Genomic DNA, 12,692 nt, shown 5'->3' with positions numbered 1-12,692 from the left:
GCAATCTAAAATAACCAGTAGCTTATTAATGATTAATCATTCACATATGGAACTTTCTTATTTATAAAATGTTTTTATCATCTGGTATTCTAGAAAAGCCTTTTTTACGGTTTTATTTTCACCAACGCCTGAAATGGAAAATTTGCGAACAGGAGCGTCACGATAATTTTGCGAACATATTTAACTTTCTTTCTGTATATTTTATAAAAATAAGTGTTAGATTTTTTGTTTTTTGACCACGTAAATCAGACCGTCAAATTATGTTTTCCACGAGACGGAGTGATAACTCGGAGATTTCGTGAACCGAAGCTGCGTTCCCGTGCGTTCCGTTCCATTTCAAGTCCTGATTATCACATATTTAGGATCAGTATTAAGAAAAATGTCTTTCAACATCTTTTGGTTAGTACGTTTAAATAATATTATTTTTTATACGGCACTATTATTTAGTTCAATAATATCATTTATATATGTACCTACCTATTATAAATACAAATATCACTAGAATATTACTTATCCTGAACGTGTTAAGGTGATGAATACATACCGACGCATCTCTATTTATAGCCAATTCGTCAAAATCTTCTAATAATAAATTATTAAGATATTATAAAATAAAAAGTGAGATGCAAAAAAAGCGAAATCATTGACTTATGGCACCAATCAAAATAAATAGTAGGTTCTCACGAAAGAGAAAGATTTTTTTGTGTTGTAACTTGTAACGCAATCCAAGACCGCAATCAATATAATCCAATATTGCTCCTTATTTAGTATAAGTACAGTAATATTCACTTAGGGCCATCACAAGTGATATATAGATGAAAGGTGTAGATAGGCTTTTAAGATCCGACGTAAATAGTGCACATTAAACTTTGTCAGTCATACGTATTATTGTTTTTTATTGAACTAAGATTACAATAAATTTACAGATTTAGTTGGTTAGTTTAAAATAATCAATTAAACCCTGCTTAAACCAAACCATAACAGTTTTGGTATGCTTTTGGTAATCCGACAAAATTGTACACACTTTTTAAATCATACTACATTTATTTGTTTTCATTGAATTAAGAATACATATTACACAATATGTTGTTGGTTTTAAATTCATTAACCCCTGCTTAAACCAAGCCACAATATATAAAATATTATTCTTTATAAAATATGCAAAATTATGTATGATTTAATGTTATAATTATAGATATTTTATAGATAGACGAGTATTTTTTTACTATTATCTACTACCTATGGCTTGGATTAGGCAGGGTTTATTTGAATTTTAAATACCAACAAACACTATCTATACATTGTAATCTTAGTTCAATGAAAACAAAATAATTCGTTTGACTGACAAAGTTTAGTGTGCACTATTTATGTCAGATCTTAACAGCCTACATCCACCCCTCACCACTGCAGTACAGCAATAATTCACAAACAAGTAAAACACTGCTAAACACTATTATCTATTATGGCTTGGTTTTCGCAGAGTTTAATTGAATTTTGAAAATTAACCAATACCATCTGTAAATAATTGTAGTCTCAGTTCAATAAAAACAAACACGTCTAACTGACAAAGTTTAGTATGCACTATTTATATCGGATCTTGAAAGCCTACCTCCACCCTTCGCCACTTGAAGGCATAGAGCCGCCTATGTGTAAAAAATGCTGATACCTAAGTTAGAAATAGTGCCTACAGTATCAGCGATGATATTGCGAGCGTCCGCTTCATCTGCGTATACCAGTGATTCTAAACATTTTTTGGTTGACGGAACCTTTGAGACGTATTATAAAATCTTGTTGCTTGGATGACATACTTTAAGGTCCAAAGTGACACAAATTAGCGCCGAAAGCGAAAATTTTGTAATCTTCTCGTCATCAAAAGATATATGTATTATTTTTATTGAATAAACGTCAAAGTGACATTTAATATAAAAATAAGTCAGTGGCGTGGCGTATGCGCAGCGGGTGTTAAAAGTGTTAACTTGCAATTTAGATAACTGCTTTGTACCTATACACAGCGCTCGAAATGGAAAATTTTACGAACCAGACCACTCGAAAAATTTACGAAAATTTTAACATAGCTTTTTTTCTTTTCTTTTATGTTGTTAACTGTCAATTCATGGTGGAACTGCATTGTATTGTTGTTTTAATTTAATAAAACGCATTTTTTTGTAGTGCTTATTCCACTTTTAATCAGTATATTAGGACCGGTTTTGTCCGCCTCAGAGGGACATTTTCAACTGAATACATTTCTTTTTATAAAAAAATATTTATCAAACAAAATCCAAAGCGACAGAAATAATATAACAATAGGTACATAAATTGGTACATATATTGGGCGGATAATTTATGTACCTATTGTTATATTATTTCTGTCGCTTTGGATTTTGTTTGACAAATATTGTTTTATAAAAAAAATGTATTCAGTTGAAAATGTCCCTCTGAGGCGGACGAAACCGGTCCTAATTTGTTGATTAAAAGTGGAATAAGTACTACAAAAAAATGCGTTTTATTAAATTAAAACAACAATTAACATAGTTATCCATTTTATAAAAATAAGTGTATTGGATTTTTTGTTATATGGCCTATCTAGCTCAGACAGTCAATTTTTTTGTCCACGAGACGGAGCGATAATTTTGGGCATTGTATGAACCGGAACGGCGCTCCGGTGTGCTCCAGTCCATTTCAAGCCCTGCCTATACAGAATTGACTCAAGCGATATCCGTGTTATTTCTGATCAAAAAAATAACGGAAACCAGTAATTTTGTTACCTGCCTAAATAACTAGTTACAATAGGCCTGCTGGAGTATGTATTGATATCTCAATGACAAAATAATGATTTTATGTAAAAATATACCTATACATATTTTTTTAATCTTATCTCATAACGTGATAAGTCTACTTTAAGATAACAGTTTCCTAGTACATTATCGTTAGGTTTAAATATTTGCAAGATAATTTTGTTGCATATAACTTTAAAAGTAGATTTTTTTTAGTATTACAACTAACTAGGCCGGGTCACACATACGTTGAAGTTAATGACCCACCAAACCACACCCGCCCTCGGGCTTTATCGGGCGTATCACGGGACCCTACGTTTGGTGTGAATCATTTTTTTTATGACTGGGAATGTCTCAGGAGCAGTTACTCAAGACTAAGGTCACCATACACTCAAATGTGCTTTGACTGAATTTACATGACTTTAAGTAAAGGTACCCACAAGAGAGATGAACACGTAGAGGCAATATTAAAAAATTGTAGTAAGTAACAAATTAAAGTTAAAGCTAATACAAAACTGCCGAACATTCTAAGTGAAGAGATCTTCACGTTTCCAGTATGACGCCGCAAATTTTATAAATGCAATAAAGTGGCGACCAGGTAGTGTAAGAGGCAGTGGTAGCCTTAAGTAATGGATATGCAACATCAATGGTAGATAAAATATTATATAAAAAAACAACTTACATTAGCTAGATCTACAATATACCCTAACGTTAAGATTTAAATCGTTATTACAAGTACATTGCTTGTCACGGCATTATTTCAGACAAAATTTATCAAGAAATTAAACATAGCGTTAATGTAGCATTCAAAGCTAATAATAATCTAGGATTAAACTAAAAAAATAGTAAAGATAAAATCAACAAACTGGAGAAAAGCGGAGTTCATAAAGTAACATGTGGCACATGTAGCCTATGCAACATTGGTCAATCTGACAGGCCTATAAAAACTCATTTCGAAGAACACCTCCAGTCTTTCAGGAACGGTAAAACAGATTCTCAGTTTGCTAAACATTTGATATCAAATTCTCATAGCATCAGTAATAATATAACGCCAGAATGTTTGCATATATGTTATAAAGGTCTAAAATTAAATTTACTCGAACAGTTGGAAATTAATCGCGAATTATCCAAAAGTAATCACATAATTAATGAAAATCTGGTAATGCATTCGTCGCCACTATTAAATATAATTTAAACAGACGATTAAGACAATTATGCTAATAAGATTTTAATTGATTAATAATGTCAATAAATAACCAAAGCACTCGAATACTGTACTTTCGATAAATTTTGTAAATTTTGATATCTTTTTAAAAAAAAACCCACTTAGGGTTTTCAAAATATTAATAATATTCTTCCGACCATGTCCGATCCTAATAGGATCATATGGGCCTCCACAGAGTGGAGGTTTGTATTGACAGATTTTTGTTTTTTTACGAGAAATGGATGTCAGCCACTTGCTCAACCTATTAGGTCCATACTCTGACTCATACACGAATTTAAAAACAATATGTGTACTTGCCAGACCCAGGATTCGAACCTGGGACCCACGACGCTAATATTGTTGGAACGAATAAGGAAATGTATTCTGTCTCTATCTATATGTATAGTATTTAAGCAAAGGCAAATGGCCTATCTGAATAGTCTTGATAATGGTGTTACAACCGAAATAGCTATCGACAAACCTTCTTAAAAAACCTGTAGAATTTAATATTAATTATATTTTCATTTCATGTTTTGATTAGTTTTTCAACTAAGCTGTCGATAGCTACTTTGTAATGAAGCGACTGCATCGTCTGCTTCATGAAAAACTCCCACTGCTCTCAAAAGTTATAATATTATTTGTATTCGTCTTTTCATTTGCCGCCCTTCATAATATGCCACCCCTATACAACGCACGGCCTGCCTTTCTCCACGGAACGTCACTGGTTGTAATATGTGTGCGTTGCTATATGTAGAAGGATTGATGTTATGTTATTACGCTATTTATAAGTAGAACAAAAGATTAATAATAAAATAATTAGAAAATAAAATAATGATAAAAAAAAGTTTTATATGCCACGTTTTTAAATTTTCTGTTGAATCATATAAACTTGACAAGTTTAGTCTATGTATTAATAATTTAGGACTAATAAGGCAATTGTTAACAAACCATTTTTTTGCTATTTTGCAACAAACAAACAAACAAACAAACAAATATAGAATACTGAAATGCCATGTTGATTTCCATAGTAACGCACGTATATATTAATAATTTAGTTGCTAGGACCACCCCCTTAGCAACCAATAATAGTGGATTGGATTACGGATTTCTTCCGAAATAAATTTTCATACAAAACAGAATTAGCTGAAAATGAATTCAATTCTACTTAAAGATGGCTAAAAGTATTAAAAGAATGCATTGGCATCGTGTTCTGATATATTCTAAAAGTTTCAAATGTCTAGCTAGTCAGGAAGTTAATTAAAAATCGATTGCAAGATTTGTACTGGATAAACAACCACCGGAAAAACAAGAATACGAGCAAATAAAAACGTTGTAAAAATAGGTCTTTATGTACCTCTACTTTTTCACTGCGGGGGATTTTTTAATTACGTAAGTATTATTAATATAGGTAATCATAATGTTCTCTTCTACAATTGACGCCATGTTGACGCACGTATCATCGATCATTGTCTATGAAATATTTATAGATTAGATTGCATTTATTTTATAGGTAGGTATTGTAAATTAAAAACTGATTAAAAAAAATTATATGATTGATAGTAGATCAAGCGTTAATCAATGCGTTAATTCGTCGACTGAGCGAAAAAATGTTTATCTATATATTTGTATGTAATAATATTTTATCCCCCGTAATAATACATATTATAATATTAAAGAGTGATAATGAATTGACGTATGAAAAACATTCTAAGAGATCTTCACGTTGCCAGTATGACGAAGCAAATTTTATAAATGCAATAAAGTGGCGACCAGGTCGGACAGTCCGATGGGCCCAACAGCTGGTTGAACCGACGTGAGCAGCTCTTCCCTTTCCATACACATTTTAGGACATTCCCAGAGGATGTGGTTTGCATCCTGTATTTCTCCGCCACATGGACATGTTGAACGGGTAACAAGACCAAGCTCAAAGAGCCTGCCAGCAACGCCACCATATCCAGTCAAGAATTGACTGGTGTAATGATCTGGAGTCAAAGCGGTTATCTCCATTCGCCATTTAATATTGGAAAAAATATATACTTATGTGTGCCTGCCTTTGGTGGAGGGAACCATTTTTAAACCCACCACGAGTAAAATGTGTACCTAGTTAATTAAAAAAATTTGCTGACACCGTGCACAGAATTCACACTATTCATAGCGCGCGATTCGATTTTCAAGCTAGTTCATTTGATTACCGTGCTAACCTGTCAGATCGCGCATAGAAAGAATGAATAATGGCGTCGGGTTACGACCCAAACTTCAAATCTAGCTTCAATATGGTGATCGTACCGAAATTACATTCGATATAAACTAAAAGGATCTCAAGTTATGCACATTTATATCTTTTAGAAAGTGCATAAGTAAGTTGAAAGTTTAAAAGTTGAAAAAAATGGCTAAACCTTTTTCACATGTATGTACGTCTATTTGTGTTATCGCCAGAGCTGGAAATGGAACCGGAACGATCCCTGTAACCATGAGAACCCTTTTTGAAACAGGATCCGGCAATAAAACCATTGATTCCGATTCTTGAGAACTCTAAACCACCGGAACCGAAACGCCTTTAAAATGTTATGGTTCTGGATTCCGTTACTTTCAATTTATTTTGTTATATAGCTATATTTTATTTTTGTTGACAATGTGTGATCCTATGTCCTCCAAAGAGTGGAGACTTGTATTAGCAGATGTTTGTTTTTACCAATGACATTAATATGGACGAAGCATCTGGAAAAAAAATGACACTCACTTTTTTGTCGGGTCTGCCGAATGGCATAATCGGTTCTAACACCATTACAATAAAGGTGATATTGCTCGAAATTCCCGATGCTTTTTGTCGGGTCTGCCGAATGGTATAATTCATATTTTAATATCAATATCGCTCGCTCAAATGAAGATTGACACTAGAAACACTGTTCTAACGCCATTACAATAAAGGTGATATTGCTATAAATTCCCGATGCGTGATATCGTATTATGGAAATTGCGTGACGTCTACCTATACATGTGCGAATGTCGCTATGCGTGAATTTACTAGCAATATCACCTTTATTGTAATGGCGTTAGAACAGTGTTTCTAGTGTCAATGTTCATTTGAGCGAACCCGTTCGAACCGAACCATTCGCCATTAAAGCAATATCACCTTTATTGTAATGGCGTTAGAACAGATTATGCCATTCGGCAGACCTGACAAAAAAGTGAGTGTCATTTTTTCCCAGATGCTTCGTCCATATTAATGTCATTGCCTGTTGAGGACTCAAGTTGAATAAGCGCCGTTATATCTTAACCTAATTTATTTAACACAATGCTTACGGGCCCTTTTAATTAATTTTGTAATTAACGTGTTAATTTGCATTTGAAAAGTAATTAGCAAAAACACAATTTTGTGCGGTCTGTAAGCATTTTAATATTAAAAAGTATATTAACGTCATATTATATACATAAACTGTTATCATCCTCTTCAGGATTCTATTAGTATTATCTAGAGTAAATAACAAGGTCCTGACCTAATTCAACGATTTTTCTATCGCAGACATTTTATCATAAATACTAGAAAAATAAAACTCTTTCTACGTACTATTATAATAATATAGAGTGGCAAATACTTGAACTAATAAATCACAGTATTGAAATACCTGCTCGACGAGAAACAATATTTAATAAAAAAACTTTAATGAAACTTACCCCTGCCTATCGAACGACGAATCATCCATTCTCAGGCCTGCCTCGAACAGCAACTGTAAAAACCATAAACACTTATTGTAAAAAAAATAATTTAAATAAATAATTTTAACACTTTGCACTATTAGTTATTATTAATTACGTAACAGCCATAAAATATTTTGACACTTGATGAAATTTGAATTTGGAACAACGAATAATGTTTGAATTTTAATTTAAAATGTTCCTAAGTATAATAGTCTTCCATACCAGCTATCAACAATTTGTACGAATGTTTCCAAGATAGCAAGCAGCTTGCAATTTACTAATAATGTTAAGAGTAAGAGAATTCTGAGACGAATGACTCCGGTGTACGGTGTAGGAAAAATGATAACGATAATTAATATCGATACATAGATAAAATCAATAGGTACCATCATCGACATTATTTTTAGGTATTTAATAGATGCTCGTATCACAATAAGTATTAATTTATTGTTATCAGTTGAAATAAAAGCCATTGGGTGAATATTCACCAAATGGCTTTCATTCCAATCTTATTATGACAGCCAGCAGTTGATTACGTGGTGTATTTTCATGTACTAAAAACAATAATGTCTGTAAATGCAGTTACATTTTTAATATGAGAAAATATATTACATACTTATAGTGCAGGCTCCCATAGACTTTTCGTATACATAATATGCGGAACGCATTCTGACAATTGGAATAGGTTCTAGGGGTCACAAAGATATATAATGTCGATGTTGCCAGGCGATATTAGTGGTCAATTATTTTTTTAATGAGGTTTATAAGAAATCGGCTTTGACATGTATATCATTGTGCAAATGTGTAAGTAGTGTTTGTAAAAACTGTGATCATGATACTTAAGTAGTTTTAACACAATATGACTTGTTGTTTCTTTTTTTAATAAATGTGTAATTAGTGTGGTTAGTGGTTATCGTTATTTCATTTATTCACCTACCTATATATGCAAACTACACTGTACTTTCTGGATTAACCATAATACTAAAACTAATGGCATGCATAGATATAGTAAAGAAATCAATCTGGGTGATTCTATACAAAAATGCTGCTAAGTAAAATAATTTAAGCCAAGGAGGATCCTGAGAATCGATAATTTTGAACACATTGCACTACCCGCTATTTTTATTTTTTCAAATAGGACGAACCGTTCTACGACCATGCCAATAGCATGGTACAATTATTGCATTTTCAATCAATCCCTGATTCGGTCTTGGTTTTATTGAAGTACTCAGAACAATTTTTGGTGGGTTATAAGAAAAAGACATTAAATATCTTTGTGACCCCTAGAACCTATTCCAATTGTCAGAATGCGTTCCGCATATTATGTATACGAAAAGTCTATGGGATCCTGCACTATTAGGTAGGTAGTATGTGAAAATGTCTTGTGCCTAAAATATATATTATTTTATATTCTACATACAGATTTTTTGGTTTTATTGTCCCATATCGATTGTTATGTAATGTTATTAATTGCTGAAAACAATGAATGCTGCAAATAAAACGATTTTGATTACATAATTAAATTCAGAAACATGATTTTATTCTTCAATATCATTACTTATTCAGGTTTCGTATTATATCTAGTATCACAGGCGCGCACATATAAAACTGGTTTGGGGGGGGGGTCCATTTCGAAAAAATAACTATTTATATTAATTTATAATTGATTTTTAAGGCGGCGGGAGGGAGCTGCCCTGTTATTATTATTATTATTATTCTTCTCTCTTGTGAGAGTAATATGTGTTATAATATAAATCTCATGTTGTGAACGTCCTAAATTTTGATTTGTTATGTCCATAATGTTTTGTTTTCTGAAATAAATAAATAAAATCTACCAGGCGCCACGGATTTCGCACATTTACCCCGCCTACTACTTATAGATTCTGGTAGCTTCAATTGCAGAATACCGCACTTTTCCAGGTACATTCCCCACACCCAGACACTCCACACTTTGAGTCTAACGATGGACATCTGGTTAACAGATATATCTTCGGGTGCTCACCTACGAAATATAGCGACGTGTTGCATTCACGTGTGGTTATCGAATGAGCGTAGCTTAGCGATTATAATTATTAGGATCGTCAGTGTCCGATTGTGTCGTTAGCGCTGTCTTTTCTCTTAGACTTTCTCTCAGAATATTAAAGCAAAAATTATATTGACATTTCCGTCAATTTATGACATTTTTGAGTGACCACAGGCATTACGTGTCGAGAATGCCGAGATGAGTAAGGTCAACCCGTTGATAAGGCTGTTTGACAGTCAAATTATTCGAGTCACGATCCTCAGTCATGAGGTCCTGACGAATAAGAACAACTACTATGCCATTTACCTAAATAATTTTTATTTATTTTCATTTCCGGTGGGGTCTGGACACGAAAACCCCTCCCTTGTGTGCGTGTCTGTGGTAGTAGGTAAATATACATTCACTTATGTAACCTATAAAGTACTAAATTATTTATTCAGGTTTATGGGGTTTGGACAATATTATAATATTCTATCTGTTAGTAACATCTAAATATAATATGTTCATTATTAATAGTATTACATTAATGATAATTATTAGTTATCTACTGATTCAGTTAACGCATTTAATGTACTTATTCCACATTTATAATAATACGATCAGGACCGGTTCTATCAATATTTGTAAGGCCCCTCTGCCCTATATATAATATTATTATTTATTCCTCCAAAAGCCAGAAGAATCTATCCTTCCTCTATGTAATGTCTACATCATCAAGATGATTTTTATGCCCTTTTACCTGGTACGTACCTACTCTACTTGCCCTAATTTAAGTACAAAAACCGATAGCCAACATTACAACGCAATTTGATAAGCATTGCATGTAACAACTACTAGTTAAAATCGTCGTAATTAAGTAGGATGTCCGTAGCTTAATTGGAAAAGCACACTGGCGCGAATCACGCTGTTACAGCTTCATGTCCCGTCGGATGTCGGGTATTTGTATGAGATGTTTTCACATTATGTATGTTCAATATATTATAGAATGGTACATTCTCAAATCTTATGTCTTATTCGTTGCATAAAAGAATTACTTAGTTCATTATAATATAATACTTATATAATATGTATACGTATTTATTTTAAGTATAATAGTCGTTCTGAATGACTAAATTGGAAACGAGCAGTTCTCGGATATTCATCAGAATTCTTTGATTCCGTCACATTTAATTAAAATTAAAACCAAGTTTTATTTTTTTATTTAATAATTTTATATTTTTATTTAAACCCGATTGGGTCAATCGCCCTAAGACCGGGCCTGAATAATAATGATTGGTATTGCTTAATCTTATCAACATTCTAACACAAGATAATGCAAAATCCTTGATGTATCGATGACAATGTTATCAATTAATAGGCAAGTCTTTAAATGAATTATAAAAAAATAATAAAATGGATTATAAAATAATAAAAAAATCTTAAATTATTACGTGTATAAGTGATTAACCATCATCATTTATAATATTTAGATGTACAATCACAAAAAATGCGTATGGTGTGGTATGGTAACGGGACGTCAAAATACGACCAGCATTGTGGCTATATTCAAATGTAAATATAAATAGTCACTTATTCATCAATACTGTATAAAATATAAACTTATATTTTTCTTTCCTTGGCAATTAATTCACCATATTGAATGTCTTGGAGGATAGTAGCTCATTTATCATCATTTATGATACTACAACCCTTGGCATGTCTTGGTCTCCTTCAAAAACTTTTTCCATACTGGACGATTCAGCGCCGACACTCTCCAGTTACTTAGACCGAGCATTCTTGAATCTCCTGTGGCGCAGTCCAGCCATCTCAATTGCAGCCGTTCATGTCTTTTCTTACCCTCTGGAATTGCGTACATAGCCCGCCTTGCTGGTATATCCTCCAGCGTTCTCCAGTGATCTTTTCGCCCCCATAAAGTGTGTACAGCTCCTTATTATAAGTATCTTAACCTCAAAATGCCACTTTCTTGAACATCCCCAAAGAATCTTCTCAAAACTCTCATCTCAAAGATATCCATATTTCTCTCATTTTGTGTCCAGCATTCTGATCCATACGTTAAAACTGGTGCAGGAGAGTTTCATATAAGGTTGTTTTGGTTTTCCTCGGGAGTGCCTTTTTCTTCAGAAGCCCAGGACTATACGTACTTGGTTAAAATCAAATGCCGCCTATTCGTGTAATTTAACATAATATAATATTATAGTCATCTTTACAATTTTTACTGTATCAATAAATCAGTTTAACAAAACAGAGTCCACCCTGAAGCAACTACCCCTCCCCCCCCCCCACTAAAAACATTCCATCCCTCTATCCTGCGATTCCTCCCCGTAATCGTTCAGAGCCAAAGGGCGGTGTATTACTACCTACTCAATTGTTTAAAAAACATATTATAGGTACTTATCTAATTAAGAGCATTCTTCATTGAAACGGCAAATAATTTTCAACTATATATGCGAGGAAATTTCGGACTGGCTGCCAATCGGAGAGCGAAAGTCGAGCTGTGAACACGTCAATTTGTTTAGTGATGGCGTCGGGGGAATTAATTCTTGTAAAGATGACCAAAAAACTTTACCCATTTACTTGAAAAAGAAAACATGTCAATGAATATATTATTATTATTACAAATAGAACAATAAACATAACACTAAATGGACGCGTGTTGAATTTTTATGACGAATTATGTTTTGTTCTGCACGCGTCGTTTGCACACTCTTCGCGTCGCGCAGTCACGATCGTTTTAGACCGTGCCCCAGCTGAAGTAAGTATAGCCTTAATGTAATATTATGTATTACTCTGGCACACATTTGTTATGTCACCAATTCAGATATCTAGAAGTCTACTACCAAAACCCCGGGATTGGATATTATTATAGTATCTATGCATAATTTTGTATTAATATAGTATACTAATATTACTAATAGTGTGTGCCGAATCGTATACCTAATGTTTGAAAAAAAATCAGACAATATTAATTATATGCACGTTGCTAAGCTTCGTT

General features: G+C 33.1%; 2 protein-coding genes across 2 annotated transcripts in view; both read right to left on the bottom strand.

The window, feature by feature from the left end:
* Positions 1 to 12,692, bottom strand: part of dbe (KRR1 small subunit processome component homolog dbe) — a 466,431-nt gene that overhangs the window by 247,141 nt on the left and 206,598 nt on the right. The window lies entirely within an intron of this gene.
* Positions 1 to 12,692, bottom strand: part of Myo61F (unconventional myosin 61F) — a 125,496-nt gene that overhangs the window by 95,144 nt on the left and 17,660 nt on the right. Inside the window, exon 2 of the mRNA XM_085944518.1 lies at positions 7,654 to 7,706. Coding sequence (XP_085800644.1) covers positions 7,654 to 7,682 — 29 coding nt within the window. The 5' untranslated portion in view covers positions 7,683 to 7,706. The remainder of the gene's footprint in view (positions 1 to 7,653; positions 7,707 to 12,692) is intronic.

The sequence above is a fragment of the Rhyacophila brunnea genome, unplaced genomic scaffold, assembly GCF_057557595.1.
Source record: "Rhyacophila brunnea isolate RB1 unplaced genomic scaffold, BYU_Rbru_1.0 scaffold_17, whole genome shotgun sequence".
In the NCBI taxonomy this organism is placed as follows: domain Eukaryota; kingdom Metazoa; phylum Arthropoda; class Insecta; order Trichoptera; family Rhyacophilidae; genus Rhyacophila; species Rhyacophila brunnea.
Note: the sequence above shows the minus strand (reverse complement) of the source record. Positions and strands in the feature narration are given on the sequence as shown.